The sequence below is a fragment of the Rattus norvegicus genome, chromosome 3, assembly GCF_021556685.1.
Source record: "Rattus norvegicus strain SHRSP/BbbUtx chromosome 3, alternate assembly SHRSP_T2T, whole genome shotgun sequence".
In the NCBI taxonomy this organism is placed as follows: Eukaryota; Metazoa; Chordata; class Mammalia; order Rodentia; family Muridae; genus Rattus; species Rattus norvegicus.
The window spans coordinates 77,689,998-77,712,864 of record NC_141536.1 but is presented as its reverse complement, the minus strand read 5'-3'; the positions used below and the strand labels follow the sequence as shown (position 1 = coordinate 77,712,864).

General features: G+C 50.2%; 1 protein-coding gene and 1 long non-coding RNA gene across 6 annotated transcripts in view; one reads left to right on the top strand and one right to left on the bottom strand.

Moving 5' to 3' along the window:
- Positions 1 to 20,803, top strand: part of Cry2 (cryptochrome circadian regulator 2) — a 29,988-nt gene extending 9,185 nt beyond the window's left edge. The window contains exons 3-13 of one of the 5 annotated variants that reach the window (XR_015681007.1): positions 545 to 687; positions 2,169 to 2,353; positions 2,967 to 3,055; positions 9,183 to 9,323; positions 11,489 to 11,800; positions 12,010 to 12,161; positions 12,284 to 12,486; positions 12,741 to 12,833; positions 13,650 to 13,797; positions 18,608 to 19,848; positions 19,901 to 20,803. Coding sequence is in view for 3 of the 5 variants with exons in the window: in NM_133405.2 (NP_596896.2) it covers positions 545 to 687; positions 2,169 to 2,353; positions 2,967 to 3,055; positions 9,183 to 9,323; positions 11,489 to 11,800; positions 12,010 to 12,161; positions 12,284 to 12,486; positions 12,741 to 12,833; positions 13,650 to 13,795 (1,464 nt within the window). In the remaining 2 variants the exon portion in view is untranslated. 5 annotated transcript variants of the gene reach the window in all.
- On the bottom strand, positions 14,331 to 22,803 carry LOC147995573 (uncharacterized). The gene is made up of 2 exons (XR_015684498.1): positions 22,673 to 22,803; positions 14,331 to 15,227 (listed from the first exon to the last, which is right to left on the bottom strand). It is a non-coding gene; the product is annotated as an uncharacterized LOC147995573 (long non-coding RNA).
- Positions 22,804 to 22,867: the final 64 nt, after the last annotated feature.

Genomic DNA, 22,867 nt, shown 5'->3' with positions numbered 1-22,867 from the left:
CCTCCTTCTCCAGCTCTGACAGCCATTAGCTCGGTTTCTTCTGGCCTAGGGAGTGTTGCTGTGGAAACCATTAAGACACTTTACATAGCACAAGTCTGCCAGGAAAACTAGGCCACAAGTTTGTAGAGTCTGAGGAGGCCTGGGAAAAGCTGCAGAGCAGGCGGGAGTGTGTGTGTCAGACTGCCTCCCCACCCCCTGCACCCCATTTTGACTGTGAGTCAGTGCTTCTCTGTGGGCTGGGGGCTCCCCTGGGAACATTGTATTTATAGCCTCATTCTCCCACCTCAAGGCCACAGTGAATGCACAGGGCCTTTCTTTTGACTCCACCACAGCAGGGTCGATGGCCTCACCCTCCTGGCTGCCAGCTCCACACTTCCTGAGCCTTGGGCTCTTTGCTTTCCAATTTAAACTATTGTCCAAGGCCCTTTCTTTGTTCTGTACCTATTCTAACCTAGCTCAAGATTAGCCCTGCTCACTCTCAGAGAGAAGCTGAGTGCCAGGGTCTCTCTTCTTGAGCCAAGCATAACAGATTATTTCCACACAGGAATGGGGGGTGACCCGCTTGACCTTTGAATATGACTCCGAACCCTTTGGGAAAGAACGGGATGCAGCCATTATGAAGATGGCCAAGGAGGCGGGTGTGGAGGTGGTGACTGAGAACTCTCACACCCTTTATGACTTAGACAGGTAAGAAAGACATGGGGGCTCTCGGTAAGGTTGCCCTTCCTGAGGATTGGTGAATTGGGATCCTCCTAAGTGACTTGGACCAGTTCAGCAAGAGGGCTAACTGGCTCATGAGGTTTGGTATTTTCTAAAAACTGGACAATCATGGGCCAGAGTTGGGGGCTAAAAAAAATCACCAAGAGGTTACCTAGTTTAGATAACAAAGAGGCTTGCGTAGGCCCAAGTTGTGGAAGCAGGGAGGATCTGTATCTACACAAGTCTTCATAGATCTGTCATTGGCTCATTGAGCTCCCCACCCCCATTGTGCTCCCAAACTACAGAATCATAACCTTGGCAGACCCCATCTGTCACTCCTCTCAGCAGGCCTCTGTTCTCTCAGACCTAGTTTCTACTCCTAGAATGATTCCCAGGTCTGCTCTGCCTATCTGGGTTTCCGGGCCATGTATTCTGATACTGTTTGAGGGCTCTAGAGACCCCTGCAGGGTGCTGGCAACTACAGCAGAGCCTCCTTCCCCAATGGCAAGGCTCTGTGCTTCTATTTTCCCTTCCCTACTGGAGATGTCACCCTTCTGTAGCTGCTGCTGCTCTCTGCCCTCCTCCCCAACCAAGGGCTGGCTGCCAGGAGGCTGGGTCACACAGCCATGCATGTGAGCCAAGCCATCAGGAGGAGAGGCTTGGTGTGGAGCCCTTCCCCTGCCACGTGCCAGAGGAGAGAAGGGACTGCAGAGGCAGCAGCCAGCTCCTATCTGGGCTAATGGGGGCAGCACAGGGAGAGCAAACCGGGAGGGAAATGAACTCACCTGGACAGGCAGGCCTTGCATAAGCTCCTTCTCGGCCAGCAAGAGCCCAGGAATCTGGCTATAAACCATTCATTTATCCTTGCAGAAGCCGTGAGCCCTCCTCTTCGGCCCTCATGCCCTCCCTTCTCGTTTGTGAACAGTACTTGGCACGCTGCAGCACTCTTTATGCTGTTGCTGTTTACTATAGCCCCAGACCCTGACTTAGGGAGCACTAGCCATCTCTGCTCTGGTGAACAGGGCTAACAGGACAGTGGTCCTCCAAGAAAGGAGTATGTTACATCCCTCAGAGGCTCAAAATGGGGTAGAGAGAAGCCCTGTGTGGTCAAATAGGTGCCCAGAGGCCCATGGGGGATTTTTTTGTCTGATTAGAGAGATACGGTCAGTCTCTGTCTCTAGGCGGCTCTACGTGGACACCAGGGAACCTGGAATTGAGTCCCAGCTCTGACCCTGCCTTGCTCCATAACCTGAGGCTCCTGTTCCAGCTCTCTGGGCTTCATTTTCCCTCTCGGTAAAATGGAGATGCAGCCTCCCCTGCGCCCCCCTTTCTACTCAGGGGTGGGACAGTGAGGTGATGAGGAGAGCGACCCTCAGAGCTTCTTGAGACTTGGGCTCTTTTTTGGGTGCTCAGGGACCCCAAAATAAAGGGCCTCAGGAATGACTTCAGATGTGCTTTGGGCTCCCCAGAATCATCGAACTGAATGGGCAGAAACCACCCCTTACCTACAAGCGCTTTCAGGCTCTCATCAGCCGTATGGAGCTGCCCAAGAAGCCAGTGGGGGCTGTGAGCAGCCAGCATATGGAGAACTGCAGAGCTGAGATCCAGGAGAACCATGATGACACCTATGGCGTGCCTTCCTTAGAGGAACTGGGTGAGTATGTCCTGCAGCACACCACACAGGCAGCTGCTTCCTGTGGGGAATGTGGCCTTCCTGTTTCCTTGTCAAAAGTTAGAAAATACTGGCCTAGTGGCACATGCCTGTAATCTTTGAACTGGGAGACAGTCAGGAGAAACAGGCCACCCTGGACTACATGAGACCTTGTCTTGAAAGGGAAAAGAAAAACCAGAAAAGATTGCTGTTATCCACCCACCCACCCCCATGACCTGTGAACTGCCTGTGCCCTGCCAGGCTGCTGTTTCTAGCTGGAGCCTCTTTGTGTAGTTCCCTCTCTCCAACAGTAGAGGCACTGTCCCGTGCTGGTCAGTGGGCTTTTTCACTAGGATAACTAATCCTGTCTTTGGGTATCCAGTCCACCCTCCTGCCTCCCTCCTCTTGCCCAGACCATCTTCTGGTCTGAATAAAGCTAGCCTTCTTCACTTTTAGGGTTTTCTCAGTCCTCATAGAACCAAGTCCAAGTTCTGTGGTTCCATTTAAAGAACAGATCAGTCTGAATAGTGGAAATTAAGATTTTTATAATTGTGTTTACTGAGCTGTTTCTGAGGTGACCTGACCTACAATGCTACAGCCTACTGTTCCTTTGTAGGATTCCCCACAGAAGGACTTGGCCCAGCTGTTTGGCAAGGAGGAGAGACAGAAGCTCTGGCCCGCCTGGATAAGCACTTGGAACGGAAGGTATGGCCCTGTTTCTGAACTGTAGGTGCCCAGCAGGGGATGTAGGTCAGATTCATGTCCCTTAGAGTCTCTTATCTCTGAGTGGTTGAAAACTAAAAACTTCCTAATGGCAAGACTAACAGCACCTCCCAGTTAGGAGTCTATCCCTGTGCTGGCTGCTGGCTTCAGTGCCTGATTGTATTACCTCCCTTCATCTGCCCAGCAGGCAGGTATTAGGCTCCCCATCTGACAGATCACAAACCTAGCTAGGCTTAGAGAGGTTGAGTAACCTGCCTGAGGTCACACCATTGGTTAGCAGTGTAGGGAGGCACAGTTCCACGTGATCACACAGTTAGCGCCAGATTAACTTTTTTCTGTGGATAGCTTTTGCTTACTAAACAGTTATCCAACCAGACTTGATGATGCCTGTAATCCCAGCATTGAAGAGCTAAGGCAGAAGGATTGCTTTAAGTTCCAGGCCAGAGTGGGCTACAGAGTGAAACTGTCTCAAAGGAAGCAATACCACTGTTGAGTTGGTAAAGCCCATTGGGTCAGTTATTGGGGTCAGATGGCCCCTCCTGTCTTTTTTTGTTTCCTCCATGGCTTTATTTTCCATTTGCTTTGACCCAGAGAGCAAATGGCCAACCTTCTGTGCAGTGGGAGTCAGCAAGAGGGAGAAAGAGGCTAAGGCCCAGAGGCACTATTCCACAATGTCTGGGGTCCTGACCCCTCATGACCAGAGAATCAGAGCAGATTCCACAGACTTGAGGACTCCTGCTTCCAAACTCCCTGACCCTGTAGTCTCTCTGTAGTCTGTCCCTTAAAAGCACAGCTTTTTCTGTCCCCACTCAAGTGACAAGGTATTTTTGCCTGTAGCTAGGTAATAGTAATAGATCAAGGGCCCAAGGTAGCCTGCTAAGGAAAATGCTTTCCCAGCCTCAGGAGGGGCCAGCCAGCATTTGAGGCTATGGTGACAGCCTCAACCTCCCTCAGCTCAGCAGACTTAATATTCCCATCCAGATGGTTCTCTCAGGTGAGGCTAAAACAAGTTCCTCCAATAAAAGATAAGGTCAAGAGTCAGCAGCTGTGGGGTTGGGGATTTAGCTCAGTGGTAGAGCGCTTGCCTAGGAAGTGCAAGGCCCTGGGTTCGGTCCCCAGCTCTGAAAAAAAGAACCAAAAAAAAAAAAAAGAGTCAGCAGCTGTGAGAGACCAGCTTCCTGTGACCACATCAAAAGCCATGAGGGACAGCTTCATGTGTCCACCAAGGGCTCTGCACAAGGCTTGATGGTAGACTGTTCTGCAGCCATGCTCAAAACCATCATTCCATCCTAGCACCAGATGAAAGGAAAAAACAAAACGCTGTCACCACCCAATGATTTGTAGGCTGGAGAGAGATGTTTGGTCAGAAGTAGGGATGGAGTGACAAAGGCAGTGATAGTAGGGGCAGGACTCATGAGGAGACAGAGCTACACCAGTTCTCAGTGATACCTTAACAGTATTTGTAGGGGACTGCCCCTCAAATCACTAAACCAGGAGCCCATTTTCCACCCACCCCTGGATGCCACCCCATCCTCCACTCACTAGGGAGAACGAGAGGTTTTGGATGGAAGAAATGAACCTTCTTTGGTTCTTAAAACCTGAAGAGAGCAGCAGTTTATATCATCAGAATGTTGTAGGAGCTAGAAAGACTGATGGTCTGGACAGACATGGAGAAGCACTTTCTGTTTAGTTACAGATAGCCTAAGGGTTAGGAAAGCAGCAGGTCAGGGTTGCAGGAGCAGAGAGCATCAGGATTAATTATCAATCAAGTGTTGTACTTCAGTTGCCCTTTGAAAGGGAGAGTTTTCAAACCAATGTAACTAGAAGTCTAAAGGCTTTGGGGCATAGCAAGATCCCAGTGCCCCAAAAGTGTTGCAGTAGGTACCCTCATGCCCTGACTTCGCTCTACTCTGCAAGTCCACTCTCAAGGGACTCTGCTTCCCTTAGCAGTGGTGAAGTAGTCGGCATAGCCTATCTGTCTTCTGTCTGTATAGCTAACCAGAGCAAGGGGATGCCTCTTTTTCAAAAGCGTCAGTAAAAGTCCAAAGAAATGTTTTCATTGGCTTGGCTTGAGTCCTGTGCCCTTCCCTGGCTGGGTCACTGTGGCCAGGGATGGACTGTTTTCCATGACCACATTGGCATCTGAGCCCACTTCTAGAGTCAGAATGTAGGCATGGATCTTCCTTGCCCACTAGAACTGAGAGTAGAGAAGGTGCTCCTTTAAAACACTTGGTGCTCTTACCAAAAAGGGAGGCAGATTATATTATATGCCCTTTACCTCTGGGATCCTGTACTGATATCCCACCCCACCCCACCCCACCCCACCCCACCCCACCACCCCATCCCTGCAAGACAAGATTCCTCTGTTTATTCCTACCTGTCCTGGAACTCTGTAGACCAGGCTGGCTTTGAACTCATAGAGATCCTCCTGCCTCTGTCTCCAGAGTGCTGGGATTAAAGGCATCTGCCACCACTGCCAGGCATGTATTGACATTCTGAGTCTTCAAATAAGATTTACTTATTTTAATTCTATATGTCTGTTTGCCAACATCTATATATATGTAACACATGTGTGCCTGGAGCCTACAGAATCCAGAAGAGAGATTCTGGGTGGGATGAAAGAATAGTAAGTGACTGTAATGCTGAGCCATCTCTCCAGCTCCAGTATTCTGATTATTAAATGAAAAAAAAAAAAAAAAGGATAGTAGAATTGGAGCGACCATGATTTGCAGACTCAAGGATGACACAGGTGTAATGACTGTGGCCACCCTCAGAGACAGTCAAGTCTCATATGTCCCTTACTATAGAATTCATAAAGGATCACACCCAGGTTCAGGCCAGTCTCTGGTACCAGCTAACTTACAGGTAATGCATAAGACAGGGGTGTGTCAAACTGGACATGAGTGTGCAGGCACCACACAAGTGCAGTCCCTGTGTCCTTCCACAGAAACATCAAAAGGAAAAGGAAGAGGTGCCAGAGGGTGTGTGTGTGTGTGTGTGTGTGTGTGTGTGTGTGTGTGTGTGTTTGTGTGTAAATATATATTATATGCTTAGAAGAAACTTTGCTGAGACTCAGCTGTAGAGCTGAGGGTGCACATTTGGGTAGTAGAGGGGACAAGCAGGTATGTAGAAATCCAAGAATAGTTGTGGAAAAATAAAGTTGCTCCAAACACACTTTGCAAAAGCAGAAAAATGTAAACATCTCAAAAATGGAGGAAGTAATAACTATAAAAGCTGAGGTTGTTGTCACGGGGGGTGGGGGGGAGAAAGGAGGAGATTGAGCACAGACTGGGTGACTAGCAAGGTCCTGTTTCCAGAATTTGAAGAATCTATGAAGCTACACATTTGTGTGAGTCTCTGTCTGAGTTTCATTTAAGATAAAAAAAAAAAAATGGGGCCTGGAGAGATGGCTTAGGGGTAGAAGTATTTGTTTATTTCACAAGCAGGACTGAGTTCAGATTCTGGCACCCACATACACAGTTGTATAGTTTAATGTAGATGGAAAATTAGCTTTTGCCAAAAAAGGAAAAAAGAACACCGGTTGTGATCTTACACACCTGCAACTTGTTATAGGAAAGGTTGCTCGGGTGGTCTAACCACCAACCTACCCCTCCCCCAAAAACCACACAAATGAGCTCCAAGTTCTGGGTGTTTGGCTCAAGGAAATGAGTGAGAAAACAGTAGAGGAAGACACCCAGTGTCTCCCCTGGACTCCATACCTGCACACCTGTGAAAAAGAAAAGAAAATGTTTTATAAAGGTGGAAACCGCAGGAGTAGGAGTCAGGGGAGCAAGGAGATGTGCTGGCAGAAGTACGCAGTGTCTGTTGACACTTAAGCAGCCGAGAGAAAGTACGGGAGAGAAGCAGAGAGAACCACATCTGCCAAGGCTCGAAACAGCTATTGGTTTGAGGAACTGTGGTCCGAAAGGTGAGAGAGGTGTCCTGCTTCTGAGTTGTATGTCCTTCTTAGCCCTCTGAGCAGCCCAAGCACCCCATTCCCTGTGCAGACAGTGCACTGAGAGGCTGTCTTCACAGTCCAGTCTAGATTTTATCTTAGCAGTCGTGGAAGGACAGGACATCAGAGAACGTTTTGTGGAACATTGAGGACATGGTGAAGGGGAAGGGTGATGGCAGTGAGGTGGACAGAGTTGCCTTCTCTGGGAAGAGTCAGCACAGGAGTCATCTTACGGAACTGAGCAAGTTCCACATGCGGGGGAACCAGCTGGGCTGCAGCTGTGCACTAGAAGAGTGCCTGCAGAAAGATGGCCGAGGGGCAGGGACAGAGCCCGGGGCTGGAACCCTGGAGGGGTGGAGAAGAGATGGAACTTACAGAGAACCTAGGGCAGACTGCCTCAACCTTGTTGTGGCCCTTTAATCCCATGCTGTGCTGACCCCCAACTGTGAAATTATTTTGTTGTTTCTCTATAACTGTAACTTTGCTACTGTTATGAATCATAATGTAAATATCTGATATGTGAGCCCTGTGAAGGTTGTCCCACAGGTTGTGAGAGCCATTGACTTAGAGCGACTAGCAGCTGGCCAGGTGGACCACATGAGTGGTCCAGAGAGATCTGTGGATTGGAGACAGACATGGGGAGTGAGCAGCTGTGATGCTAGGGAGAGCACCCAGCATCCAAGGACAGCAGTGCCTGGGGTCAGTGCAGTGCAAGCAAGGCTTAGGCAGATGGCTGGAAAGTGGAGGAGGTGAGAGGATGGGGTAGACAGGTTGGCTGTGGAGGAGAGGGCCTAGTGTGAGAGTCCCACTGGCTATCACAAGCCCTTCATCTTGTTGGTCATTTGTTTGGTTTGTAGTGTAGAAGAAATGAGATCATTATTTCATATTCCTGGCATGGAACTTGTTAGAGGAGAGTGTCAGGTCCCAAAGAAACCTGGGACAACTCACTCAATACCTGTGGCTCCTCCCAGCACCTTTCACTCTGCCCCCACCATAAACCTGCCAGCTCCAGGGCTGAGCTTCCCTGCCCTCAGCTAGAGTTATAGTCTAGCCATTTCGGCTGGTTCTCTTTTGGCCTCTTGGTCTTCAGCTCCTCTCTTGGTCCACTTGTCCTCTCCTCTTCTCTTGCTCTCCCCCTGCCCTCCCTTCTCCTCCCATGGCCCTGTTCAGCCTGGACTCTTCCAGATGCCTCTGGGTGAACTTTCTCTCATATCCACAATAAAATCCTTCTCTACCATACTTTGGCTCGGCTGTGTCCTCACGTTCATTCAGAGAGGAAGAAGGGGAGGGGAAAGCTTCTCAATGATATTGAGTGCCTGAATATTGAGGAGTTATCCCCAACTGCTGAGGAAGGGTAAGGTTTTTCATAGACTGCTCTTGCCTAATTGCCACAGGAAGGACAACTGAAGTCAGATAGGGAGGTGGGCAGGAAGGAAAGGCGTCAAGGACAGAGATGGTAGCATGGAGCATGGAGCCTGGAGCCTAAAGTGAGACTCCCACCAGGGCCCTGACCCCAAGGGAGTCACAGGAGTATTTTGAACCCAGTTACCCTATTTGTAGATGTTAGCATAGTTGATATTCAGAGTATTGTTATAGTCTAGTGAGCATCCTCCTCGGAGTGATGTCTCTGAGAAGCAGAACAATGTACCAGAACTGTGGAAGAGGAAAACAAGACCAATAATGAAAGACAAGAGGCCCCAGAAGTGAGCGCCTCTGTTGGTCTTTGGAAATGGATTGAGAGTTCGCTGTGTTCCTGGCTGTTTAGCAGTGATGCGGAGACCTTGTTGTGGTGGCAGCCTCGGGCTTCTGGTGCCTGAGCTGGGAATACTGTGTCTTCCCACCTAGGTTAGTACAGAGTTTGTTCTGTGTTCTCAGTGTTCTTTCCTACTTCAGTTACTCTCCAGAGACAGGGAATGCTTTTATTTAATAGCTAAGTAGCTGGGGAACTAAATAAGTCAGTCATAGTCATCCCACAGACTGAGCATCGAAGTCAAGACAAGAACATGGCCATTTCTCCTTCCTAGAGTCAGGCAGGAGAGGAGAATGCACACAGTGCTCCCAGCCTGGCTTTAGGGCCTTTCTTTGGGTTTTGTTTTTTGACCATAGATGAAGGTCAACACCTAGGCCTGACCTTGTGTTACCTCTCTTCTGCAGGCCTGGGTTGCCAACTATGAGAGACCTCGGATGAATGCCAATTCCTTGCTGGCCAGCCCCACAGGCCTCAGCCCCTACCTGCGCTTTGGCTGCCTCTCCTGCCGCCTCTTCTACTACCGCCTGTGGGACTTGTACAGAAAGGTGAGGTGCAGGGAACATGCACTGTGCCAGTCATCCCAGAAAAGGCCCCTTCTCTTTGGCTTTGGGACTGGGTTGTGAGAGTTCTGGAAACACTTAGTTCAGAGAAGCCAAAGATGGTTTGTTTCCTAGAGGTGACAGCTGGGCACAACTGAGTCACCAATGTGAATGAACCCAGCTTCTCCTGTGTTCTGGAGACAAAAAGCTGGCCTTGGGGGCTTTAGAGCTGGTGTCCTCACTAACAGCTGATAAGGAAAGGCTTGGGACCTGGGGAGGGAAGTGAGTGTTGAGGCAAGAGGCAGTCATAGCAAAGGCTCAGCTGCCCTCACTGGAGCTGGGACTGGAGTTTAAAGGGAAGTCCAGAGCTGGCCTGGAAGGGCTGCATACAGGACCGGGCCACGCAGCCCACAGGCTCTGTCAGAGCATTCCACAGAGATGCTCCTTAGGTCATGTGGTGCCTTGGTATTTAGTGTTGCTTTCCCCAACCCAGCCAGTATTAGCTTCATGGAATAGGGTAGCTTGGTAGGTTTGGTGGCTAGGTCATCAGGGGAGGAGGAGATCATTGTACAGTGTCCAACCTAATCCACTCATGTCTTGGACTGTTGTTTATACATTATTTAACCAAAATCCAGACTTAGTACTTTGTAATATTTTTAATACTGTATATTCTGATCACAGCTCCCCATTCCCCAATTACTTCTAGATTCTCCCTACTTTCCACCCAGTCAAGCCCACAGTCTTTCTTTCTCTGTCTCACTAGAATACAAACAGACATCTACAAAAAAAGAGGAAGAAAAAAACCCCTGAACTGGACAGAACTAATGAACAGGAGGAAAAAGCCCACATATAAGCACATACATTCACACACATGGAAGTCCCATAAAGCACAGAACCAAGACTATAATATATATGCAAAAGACCTGCATGCTGCAAGATTTAAATGAAGGAAGGAAGGAAGGAAGGAAGGAAGGAAGGAAGGAAGGAAGGAAGGGTGGAAGGGTGGAAGGGTGGAAGGAAGGGTGAGCCCAGCCAAAGTATTATGAGACACCCCCACCACCCAAAAAAAAAAATCCTCCAAAAGCACCATTGAGTTTCCTTGTGTTCACCACCTAAGTCAGTGTGTATACCCGAAAAGACTGCATTGGAGAAAGTGAATTTCCCTGTGAGCAGTTATCAATTGGAAGTAGCTTCTGGGTTAGTGATGGGTGTGTCCACTTCCTCTGATGTGGGATCTCTTCTGACTTAGACCTGTGCAGGCCCTGTGCGTGCAGCCAGTCTGCGTGAGCTCGCTGAGCTTCAGCCCTGCTGTCTAGCAGGCCTGGTTTCTACGCTGTCTTCCATCCCCTCTGACTCTTACAGTCTTTTCATCTCCTCTTACAAAGAGCTCCCTGAGCCGAGGGGAGAGATTTGATGGAGACATTCCTATTTAGGACTGAGAATCCTGAAGTGTCTCACTCTCTGACTTTGTCCAGTTGTGGGTCCCTGTATTTGTTCCCATCTACTGCAAGAGGAAACTTCTAATGATGGCAGAGCAAGACACTCTATGACTATCTGAATGTCACTGGGAGTCATTTTATTGCTACATTCCTTTAACAAAATGGTAATGTTTGGTTTTCCTATAGGTTCGTGGCCCCTGGGCAGTGTCAGGGATGGCCTCATCTCATGGAGTGGGTCTTGAATTCACGTTGTACCAGTGTGTTACAGGCAGGCCACCATTGTAGACCAGAGGGTTTGCAACTGGTAGCGTGCAGAGCACTGTGAGCTCTCATTAGTAGGGGAAGGTGCTAAGTAGACACCACTCGCCCTCTCTAGGTTCAGTGAGTTGTTTAGCTGTTCAGATTTCATGTTTTTAGTTGCTGACGATGTGTAACATCCCATCAGGTTTCTAGAAGGTAGAGCCACAGGATTCAGAGTAGTCTTGAAGAATTTGGTTCCCGTGACAGTTCCATGGCACCACTTATTCCCCCAACCCACCGCTTAAGCCATTCCTGTTGCCCAGGGCAGGGCTGCATGTTGCACACTGTGAATCTTTGAAGTATCGACCCTCTATGCACCTCAGGGATTTGGAGCCACGGCTCTTGGGAGACACTCCAGGTTGTTCTGTGCAGGAGACACAGTGCTAAGAGCCAGGCAGGCTCTCATCTCTGTGTACTGTGCCCTCCTCTTAGGTGAAGAGGAACAGCACACCCCCCCTCTCCTTATTTGGACAACTCCTATGGCGAGAATTCTTCTATACAGCGGCCACCAACAACCCCAGGTTTGACCGAATGGAGGGGAACCCCATCTGCATCCAGATCCCCTGGGACCGCAACCCCGAAGCCCTGGCCAAGTGGGCCGAGGGCAAGACAGGCTTCCCTTGGATTGACGCCATCATGACCCAACTGAGGCAGGAGGGCTGGATCCACCACCTGGCCCGGCACGCTGTGGCCTGCTTCCTCACCCGAGGGGACCTCTGGGTCAGCTGGGAGAGCGGGGTCCGGGTGAGTGCAAACTGGCCTGAACCCTGTGACCAGGCCTAGCCAAGGGCAGCTCCTTGTAGGCTGGGGCTGGGGTGGGATTCCTGGGTCCAGGAGATCCCTCTGCATCCTCTGGGCCCTCAACAGAAGGCTTTGGCGCCCTGAGGGTATTACAGATTTGGAAAGAACCAGAGGCGTCGGGTTTCCAAGGAGGCTGGTTTTCCCCCATCTAGGTATTTGATGAGTTGCTCCTGGATGCAGATTTCAGCGTGAATGCAGGCAGCTGGATGTGGCTGTCCTGCAGTGCTTTCTTCCAACAGTTCTTCCACTGCTACTGCCCTGTGGGCTTTGGCCGACGCACGGACCCCAGTGGGGACTACATCCGGTAAGGATGCACACCAGACTCTTTGACTCTGGACCACTGTGGCCTCCTCCTGGACTGGGGTACCCTAGACCCTTTAAAGAAGAGTCACAGTGTGCTGACACATTACCTGATGTGTGTTTCAGGCGATACCTGCCCAAACTGAAAGGCTTCCCCTCTCGATATATCTATGAGCCCTGGAATGCTCCCGAGTCGGTTCAGAAGGCCGCTAAGTGCATCATTGGCGTGGACTACCCACGGCCCATCGTCAACCACGCAGAGACTAGTCGGCTCAACATTGAGCGGATGAAGCAGATCTACCAACAGCTGTCACGATACCGGGGGCTCTGTAAGGACCCCTCCCCCACTGGCATGTCACTCACCAGGGAGGGCTTGACCTGAAAGCTTGTGCAGGTGTTTGCTGCCCCCAGGCCGTGGTAGACACTGCAGGCTGGGCCAGGGTGGGCTGCTGAAGCAGCTGTGGGATGTTGGAAAAGATGGAGACTGTGTCCTGGTCCTGCGCTCCTGGCTCATTTGTCTCCCATGACTTGCAGCCCTCTTAATCTTGTGTGTGTTCTGACTACCCTTTACTTAATCCCCCAGGTCTGTTGGCATCTGTCCCTTCCTGTGTAGAAGACCTCAGTCACCCTGTGGCAGAGCCTGGTTCTAGCCAGGCTGGGAGCATCAGCAACACAGGTGACCAGTCTGTGGCCTGTGCCACCACCACATTAGTCATTCAGGGCTGAGGCCAAGAGAACACTTGGCTGGGGAGGTTGATATCCCACCTAGGCACAGTCAGACAATCAAGTAAGGACATTCACCTAAGGATTTTAGAGGGAAGTAGCGCTGAGTGCTTGATGTGGGACTGGGGACAGGGCTCCTTTAGGATCAGCCTGAGGGCACCTCTTTAAGCACTGTTTAGCATCATCTTGATAAGAACCACGAAAGGAAGTAGCAAGAAGGCCCCAAAAGCAGGCTTGAACAGAGCCCACTCTAGGAGCAGAAGGATCAGAATCAGGGATGAGGGGAGCAGGGCAGCTTTGGCACAGGCTGCCCTGCCTTCCTGCACTGAAGGTAGTCAGCAGGGCAAGGCAAAACCCCACTGCCTGCCACAGAAACAGTAAACAATGGGGAGATGAGGAGGAAGGTGGCTCAGGGTGTGGGCAGGAGAAGCGGCAGGAAAGAGCAAGGGTGCTGGTCAGTTTGGGATGCTCCACAACATAAAAGTTGCCAAAACCCTGGGATTTTCCCAGGACTGCAAAGGAAAGCCTTACCCTCCGAGCAAGGACTGCTCTGTGCCACATCAGTCTCTGGCCCGGAGCCAGGGATCTGCGCAGCAGAAGTTGGCCCACTGCCAGCAGGCTGGGCCAGGCCTCCTCCTGCAGCCAAGTGAGGTCACCGCTGAAAAGGAGGTCAGGGCAGGGCTCCCTTCCCCAAGAGCAGTCACTGCACAGCACGAGACCATTGCGGTATGTAACCATGACTTGTTTCTGTGTGGGTCACTCTCCACAGGCCCCAGACCACTGTCCAGTGGCCCAGCCTCCCCCAAACGCAAGCTGGAAGCAGCTGAGGAACCTCCAGGTGAAGAACTGAGCAAGCGGGCTAGAGTGACAGTGACTCAGATGCCTGCCCAGGAGCCACCAAGCAAGGACTCCTGAGAGTGAGTCCGCGCAGAGGGGGGCAGGCTGTGGTTTAAAAAGCTGTCGCTTGCCAGATGGAGGTTCAAACAGCAAAACAGATCAAAATCTTATGGGGGTCCTATTTTAGCTCAAAATCCCACCATTCTGGCTTTCATACCTTCTAAACCAGTAGTTCTCAACCTCGTAATGCTGCAGCCCTCAAATGCAGTTCCTCACATCGTGGTGACCCGAACCATAGAGTTAATCTCATTGCTACTTCAGACATGTAAGTTTGCCCCTGTTGTGACTCATCATGTAAGCATCTGAGAGTCAAGGTATCTAATATGCAGTGCCCAAAGGGGTCACAGCCCACAGGTTGAGAACCACTCCTCTAAACCTTTATTGGAGGGGAGGGGGTGGTTCGTTTATTTGTTTGAGACAGAGCTTCACTGGGTAGTTGAGGATAATTTTGGACCTGTAGCAATCCTCCTGCCTCATACTCCTGAGTGCTGGAATTTCAGATGTGAGCCACCATGTCTAGTTTACCCTCTAAAACTTAAAAGGAGAAAAAAAATGTTTTTAAGGACGAAGGGTTTATTTTGGAAGAAATAAATTTAGAAGTTGAAACCCTTTGATTTATGGCAAGGGTGAAGTGGGAGAGGGGGTAGTTTTGTTCTTTTTGTTTCCTTGACCTTTCTGGCTCTTAACATGAGCAAAACATGAGGTCCTGATGTGAGGCTATGAAGCAGTGGTGGGAGGCTGTGTTCTGTAGGCAGGCCACAGGAGGGTGACACTGAGGTTCAGATGGCAGGAAAGGGCTCAGCCCAGCCTTGGGGGATCAGAGGGCCCAGTTGTCTCTGCCTCTGCTTGCAGGGTCTCTTCTCTTCTCACTGGAGCTCATCTTTCTGCATCCGCAGTCATTCACAGAGGAAAGAGGCAAACAGAGAGGGAGGGCGTGTCAGTGTCAGCCTCCGCCCTGTTCCTCCTTCCCGAGGCAGGAAGGTTTCTAGGCCAGCACTGGAGAAGTGTAGGTCGCCATCCTCCCAGTCAGGCTGTTCCCGACACCTGCATCAGTAGATTGGAGGTGCTTTCCACCATGGAACTGCTTGGGTCTTCTCTGGTCCTGATCACTCAGGGCCTCCCTCAGCGGGGCTTCTGCAGTGTCTTGGTTTATGTGCTTATCCAGGTGGCAGGCACTTAGTGCTTTGTCCTCTAGACATTGCCAGCAGGAGGACAAGGTTGTGCTGCCTTGTCCCTGGAAGAGCCACCACCATAGATGCCATGTTCTCTGTGGTGCTAAGCACAGAGTGTGATAGCTAATGAATTTGCTTGGTTAACTTCCTGCCAGGCTGGTGCTGAAGGACAGGAATTCCTGCAGAGCTGCTGGTCTTCCATATGCATATGTACTGGTCAAAGAAGCTGGGTTCTGATGTCAGTGAAGAATGGCAGCAGCAGCAGCAGAGTAGATGCCCTTAGCAGCAAGGAGCTCAGTCAGACAGAAGCAGCCCTGCTTTTCCCTCGGATCTCCATATCTGGGCTACTGCTGTAAGGCACCGCCCTGGGGAGACTCCTACCCTTCAGTTAGACCTTCTAGAGCATGTCCACACAGACCCACTTGGAGACAAGTCCCTTGCTCCCAAATCCAATCAAGATGACAACTAATATTAACCCTCATGTCTGTGAAATGCTTTGTAGCTCTTGTCACCTGCCCTACTGTTGGGGCACACAGACTAGGATGTCAAGGAGAAAGTCAGAAGTTTTATCTGAAAAGTCTAACTGAGAGAAGCACACAGGCAGAGGGAGACTCAGAGAGGCCTTGCATGTGCTTCCAAGTGACTTTGATCACATGACTGGTGGGTCACAGAGAGGAAGGAGGCTGTGGGCCCAGTCAGAGTTGTGTGGATGGGAAGATGTGTCCCCTTCTGCCTATCTCTAGTCATGTGACTTGGACTTGAGGCCAAGGGTCTGAGTGATCCTTCCCCGAGTTCAGTCTCTTAGCTCTGCTCTGCAGCACTGAGATCCTGCTGTTAATGAGCAGTCATTACACTTTAAATCAGTACTCCAGAAAAACATCTCTAGCTTCCATGCTCACCTTAAACCCATGCCAACCGAATGTTCTACATTTAGTTTCCACAATGTTCACTAAACTGAAAAGAGAAAACACTGAGCTTCCAAATAGCAATCCTGTCAGCTGCTGCTGTAACCCCCAAGGCTGCTGACACAGGATTCCATCAACATCCGGTTATGCCCTGGCTCCTCTCATTGGTCCAGTGATCTGACCACCGGGCAGCACTTGTGCTTCACCTCCCTGCCTAGCTAGCACTGCACTGCAATCTTTCAAGAGAAGCCCTCCACGCACAGAGGGCCATGGCTAAGGAGCCCCTTCCCTCACTGGTCCATGATCTGTTAGTGCAGAGGTATCCTTGCCTACACCATGACTTCCAGAATCCCCATTGTTCCCCTGACACTCGCTCAACTTGTACATGACAGGTGTATTGCTGACAACCTATCTGGTGTGGAGATGGAGCAGCCCAGCCCTCCCAAAGAGCTGCGTCCTGGGCCTGTGGTCCTGGCTGCAGAATATCCAGGGGTATCTTAGCTGAGTCTCGGCTCCTGACTTGGAGCCATAAGAAAGGTGGCTCAGTGCTTTCCATAAATGATAAATGTTGGTGGAGATGTGTTTAAACTGATCTCAGGAACATATAACGTGTACATGTGTTAGAACTGCACATGGTAAGCTAAGCATAGTGATGCCTGCTTGGAATCCCAGCACTAGGGAAACTAAGGAAGGAGGATCAGGAGTTCAAGGTCATCCTTAGTTAAATAGCAAATTCAAGGCCAACCTGGATTATATGAGATCCTGTGTATGAAGAGAAGAGAGATGGGGTAAATATTTTTCTAAAAATCACATATGTCATTATGTACAATTTTATGTGTCAGTTAAAATGAATTTAAAATAGAAAAAGGTATGTCCATCTAAGGAAAAGGTATGACTAGACACCGCAGGGCCTTTTTCAAGGGAAGATGACTGAAATGATACTTGGTTTAAAGAACAAGAACCTAGGAACTGCCCGCATGCTTCCACTTCTGCTGTGTATTCTGTCCAGCGTCTAAAATCTAGAGAGTATCACACTCCTCGTGCCGTTGGCTTTAGCTTCAGGGTGAGGCCTTAAAAGGATTGCTTGAGCTCTGAACACCTTTAGTCCTACCACCTAAGAGCTAGAAACAGGAAGGTCAGGAGTCTGAGGCTGCCTCCACTGTATAAGAAGATACCTGAAATAGGGTGAAGTGCTAGGAGGCTAGAGGCTCTCCAAATATGTCTGGGTTTTGTTTTGTTTTTGAGACAGGGTTTCTCTATGTAGCCCTGGCTGTCCTGGAATTCACTCTATAGATCAGACTGTCCTTGAGGTCAGAGACTGCCTGCCTCTGTCTCTTGAGTGCTGGGATGAGTGAGGTGTGCCCACCACTGCCCATCCGGCTGACTTTTAAGAGCGTCCCCATTTCTACAGTCTTTGACTTTATTTTGTTCAAGTTTCCATCTATGCTACTATTTTGACTTTCTTCCTTTTTACATCTTGTAAAAGTCTTGGTGAGGAGTAATATAAAGAGTCCTTACTGGTTAGAAACAGCAGGGACTGGGGAAATGCTCAGACAGCACTGGGGAGACAGTTTCTCCTCAGACAGCACTGGTTGCTCTTGCAAAGGTCCCAAGGTTTGATTCTCAGCACCCAGTGGCAGCCCAAAACCATCTGTGACTCCAGTTCCAGGGAATCCTGGCCGGTTTCTGGGAGCACCAGTTACTTAGGTGGTACACAGACATGCATGCAGGTAAAACATATACATAAAATTAATTTTTTCTTAAGCCCACAGGTTTTGAATCCTGAAGGCCTGGGAATTCCTTTCTCATTCTTTGTATGGACACTTGTGTTAGTTCAGTTTCTCATTTATGAAAATGGAGGAATAGCAGGTTGTCTGGGGCCTGTAAGGGCCACCATAGCAAAGCACCACAGAAGCAAATCCTTGGTTCTAGTATCTGGAGTTCAAGGTCATGGTGTCTGTGCTTGTAGAGTTTTTTCCCATTTTCTGTCCAAGTCAAAGTTCTTTATCCATTTTGGACTTGAGGTGAGCCCAGTCATCTCATTTTTACCTAAAGAGAGTCCTACCCTGAGGTGCTGGGAGTCAAGACCCGAGGAACAAAAACAAAGACTTTCGTTATGGATACAAGAGCCTGCCTGTCCTGCAGTCATCCATCAGCCTGTTGCTACCCTTACCCTTTCTTCTGGTATCTGATGAGGCCATTTCTCTGCCCCAGATCTAAGATGTTCTAAATCTTTAAGATGAGTCACCTTATGTCCCCATCCCCCTTTCTGCCCCACCCCATAGCCCCGTACTAGGGTTCTGTGATCCGAGTGTGGAAGTTTGCCTATCTGCTGGTTCTAAACCCAGTCATGCCTTACTCTGTAGAATCACTAGAACCAGGCAAGGTCTCACACAGCTACTTTCCCCCATTCTCCTCCTTTGGAAGCAATGCAATGGCTGTGCTCTTGTCATTGATGAACAAATGTTCTTCAAGGTGTCAATTGATGGCATGTAGCCCCGTCTTCTGCTGTCCTTATCCCTGGGTAGAAGGTATTCAGGGAGCACGTACCCTGGGTTCAGAGATGCAATATTCAGCCATCCTCATGGTTGCCCAGCAACAACTTGGCCCTGGGGACTGTGGCCCAAGCAATATGTTCATTGGGCTGTCCCACTCCCAGTCTGGGACTCCCCAGGGAAGCAGCCAGAGGAACTGGTGCCTGGCAACTAAGCAGCCTCCTGAGTGCCCCCTTTGCACATGTTTTTCTCTTTCAGCTGGAGAGCCATTGCTCCGTGAGCAAAGCCCAGGTGCCTGAGCTGCCATGGCCACAGAGAAGACATGGAACCTACAGAGAAGACAGTCACCAACAGACAGAGCGAGCGACTGTGTGTGTGCAGAGGGAGGTGTGGTGTGCCGTTTGCGTGTGCATGCATCTGTTTACACTCTCATGATCCTGAATGTTGCCTGTGCTGGAGGAGCCCCTAGATCATGCCTTCTTACCAGGGCTGTTTCTTGACTTCCAGACATAAGACTAGAACCCGCAGCAGTAACCGTCAGCCCAAATCTGCCCCTGGGAGCCCCAATAGGGTGGTAAGACCCTAGCTTGAATTCTGGTCTCTGCCTCCCCAGACTCTTCTTCCTCCCTCCTTTTAACAAGGAGCTGGAGGGCCACATTTTTGACTCTCATCTAAAGCATGGAGTTTCAGAGGCAGTCAGAGTCCTGCTGACTTAGTTCCCACTTTTCTGACACTAGAACCTGAGCAGGCTGGAATAGATGTGTCCTGTTGATCTTAAACAGCCTGGCCAGTCTTCTTATAAAATCCTGTGCCATTAACAGGCTTCCCTGATGTCTAAGGCTACAGACTAGTGTGTTGTGTGCCCAGTACTGCTTATGTCAGCCTCAGACATAATATCAGTCTTTGTAGAACCTTCTAAAAAAAACCACATGGGGAATAGACTCCCAGTCTTCTGTCCCTTCCCTAGCAGCTAAGGTCCAGTCTCGACCTTCTAGAAGCTGTGGACAGGCTAGGGTCTGAACTGGTGAAAGAAACCCAGGTCCCACAGCTGCAGGGCCCCTGGTTCCTCTGGCTGTACTCCTGACACCACATGCTCCAGCCAGTACTGCTGATATCCAGCCAGGCAAGCTGGACAGCCTGGCTGGTCAGCACCTGCCCTGCAGTGTCAGCTGCCCAGGACTGAGCTTCCGGAGACTCAGACAGACTTAGGGGTGGAGCACTGCCTCTGGCAGTTGGCGAGAGGTCAGAGACCATGCCTGGCACATCAACATCTTCGCAGAGCAGCAGTGAAGGATTGACATAGAGAAGTCAAGCCTTGCTTTCCAGGGGAGCCAACTCTCCCTCCCACTGTTGGGTCATATGGAGAAAGAAGTTATGAAAGGATCTGGGGGTACCTGAGCAAGTCTTCCTTCCACCCCGTGGCCTGCATTTGAGCCACAGTGTGTGTGTGTGTGTGTGTGTGTGTGTGTGTGTGTGTGTGTGTGTGTGTGTGTGTGTGTGTGTTTGTGTGTGTGTGTGTGTGTGTGTGTGTGTGTGTGTGTGTGTGTGGAGAGAGAGAGAGAGAGAGAGAGAGAGAGAGAGAGTGAGTGAGTTTGTTTCTGTTTGGATTTTTGTTCTCACATGTAACATTAAGCTGGCCTCTGGGCCTTTTCCTCTCTACCTCCCCTGTGACCTTTCCTAGCCTCAGAGTTGTTAATGCCCTTGGCCCTGGCCTTTTTTTGTGTCAGACCAGAACCCTGGGGTCAGGCTCCCCCCTCCAGCTGTCTAGCACATCTGACAGGCTTCTTTTTGAGATGGCCTCAGGTTTTCTCAGCAGAGAGCTGCCTTTAGTCCAACTGTTTATGTTCATCATCCTGACTAGAAGCATCCTACGATTGTGTGAAGAAACGGCATCTGTGATGCCATGTTCAGAGTCATGGGGTGTGGCCTCCCTGTCCCTAGCCCCAGGCCAAGAGGAAAGGGCCAAAGGCTCTTGCTGGAGGGACAGTAGAATGCGTCTGGAGAACTGGTCCCAGAGGAGCAAAGGCTTATTCTGGGGCCAGTATTTATTTTGCAACATCTTCAGCTATGGGGACAATGGCCTTCTCTGCTTTTTTGATGATGGCTCTCTCCTCAAGGTACAAGTTGGCAAGGTCATCTGTCCTTCCACCTCCTTGACATGTTGGCCCATTTCCAGGACAGCCTTCCAGTGAATGGAGCAGACTATTCCACAGCTGTGGGATAGAGTGTCTTGGAGCCCTGGAATGACTTCATGCCTCCTTTTGCCTAGCCTGAGTGGCCCTGAGGACTGTCACAGAACAGTGCCCCATGTCCTGCTCCTGGGCCCGAGCATGGGGAAGAGATGGTTGCAGGCAAGAGCACTTTACAGCATTCCCCATTGCTGGGAAGGTTGTTTCTCCTACAGTGTGTGAATACTTACCTGTTTTATAAATGTCTGATCCTGTCTGAGTAAAACTGTGTTGTGTAGTCTATCTTGTGGGAGGTCTGGGACCTGGGCTCCTGTGGCTGAACCTGGGTAGAACAGGCCATGTCAGGTCTGTTGCAGTGAAGAGTCAGAGGTCTCCCTTGGATAGAGGAGGCTGTTGAACTGGTATATCTGGTGTGCTAGCCCTAGAATTTGGTGAGAATCAAGCAAAAGTCAGTCAGCCCAAACCATACAGGGTACCAGGACCAGTTCCTGGGTGCCACCTCACAGTAGCACCGGGCAGCCTACTGAGATCCAGGGTACTGTATCCATTCTTTATGATGTGCTAAGAATGTATGTGTGCCCTTTACACACAGTTAAGGAAGCTACAGCCAAGCCTGAGTCTGGATACTGGCTCGTCTTGTACCATCTGGCCAGAGTGCCATGCACATGGGTGTTCCTGGTGCGAGAAGGGCTCAGGCAAAGCCAAAGAAAATCACAGTCTGCTCTATAAACAGAAAGGGAGCTTTACTCTAGGACTCGTCTCATTCCTGGCTCTGCCTCCAAACTTCTGCTGGCCTACTTTCTACTAAGGCTGGCCTCCCTCTCGGCTTCTCACGTAGCTTTGACTTGGCTGGAGAAGCTGAGATGCCTTTGTTCTTGGGCAGAGGGTCTATGAGAGGGAACTCTCCTACATACTCACACACTTCTGTCCTCCTGGGGATGCTGCCCACTGAGACAAGCACACATTAACGGTGATAATTAGGCAAGGCCATTCTCCTGGGAAGGAGGAAGGTGCCATAATAGCAGACGGTTTGGGTAGGGCCTAGTGTAAGAGGCCCCAACCAGAACAGAAAATTTAAGTGACCAAAGTATCAGTGACAGGGAAGGGAGAGGCAACCAAGGCCTCTGGTTTTAGGTCCTAGAATGTTCTCAGGCCCAAAGCAGTGAGATTGAGTACTGTACGGTAGGCATCTATAGCTTCTTGCTGGGAAGAGAAATGAGACAAGATTTGCAAGTGGAGCTATACAAACTGTAGAGCATTTGTCATGTTCGACTTACGTGAAGGGCAGGGAGGCACTCTGAGCCACCAAAGCTGGGGTCCCAGCTTTGATAGTCCATGTTGTGTGAGAAAACCTAATACAGAACCAGGAAGAAAGCACGGCTAGACCCAAAGTGGGTGGAAGGAAGAGAAGCAACCAAAAAGGTTTCAAGAATCCAGCTCTGAGGACAAGAGGAAGGTCCTAGGCCTTAGGGTGGGAGAAGCCAGTTCAGAACTGTGTGGGTACAAAAGGAATGCAATATAGAAAATGCCGTGGGAAGACAAGAACTAACTGGGCATAGCTCACACTAATCCTCCAGTTTAGCAGGAGACTCAAGAAGGTTGTCATCAGTTCTTTGTCTGCCTAGGCTACATAGTAACTTCCAGGACCAACCTGGAAATTAAAGAAAAATAAATGTTGGGATAGTCCTGTTATACAGAGGCTTCACAGGGCTAAGAAGCCAAAAGCTTGGCTTGGGTTATCAGAGGTAGCCAGGGATCAAGAGGGTCTTGACAGAGCTGCCCCTTCAGAGGGTTCTGCGGGAGGTGAGGACTAGATCCTAGTGCACAGGTGGGTGTTCCCAGCTTCCAGGAGCAAGCATTTCTATTATGTTAGTTCCTCCCCACAGTCATGGAGGGATCATCTTTCATTTCACACGTGGGAAAGACAAACCCTGGAGCTATGAGGTCACCAATGCAAGTCTCCACCACCTTTACTTGTAGAACCAGGCCAACTGGCTCCACAGCTGACTGCTCTTAGACCCCACTCCCCCACCAGCTTTCCTTTCTCAGCCATCTTCGGCAACCCTCCTTCCCACCCCCACTGCCGTGGAGGACCAAAGACGGACTTGAGGACCAGAACCTTGCCATCACCTACCTGATTCCCTGGTTCTAGTTCCAGCTCTTGGGAGAGCAAAGCTTTGCCAGTGCCTGGAGAGTCTGTGGGATGTGAAGGGAGGCCGAGTGGACCCAGGGCCACCGGACCAAAGCGTCAGCACTTCGGAGAGCGCCGGGGGCGGGGCGGGGGCGGGGCCACAAGACCCCAGCGGGTCCGGGGGCGCGCGCGGGGCGC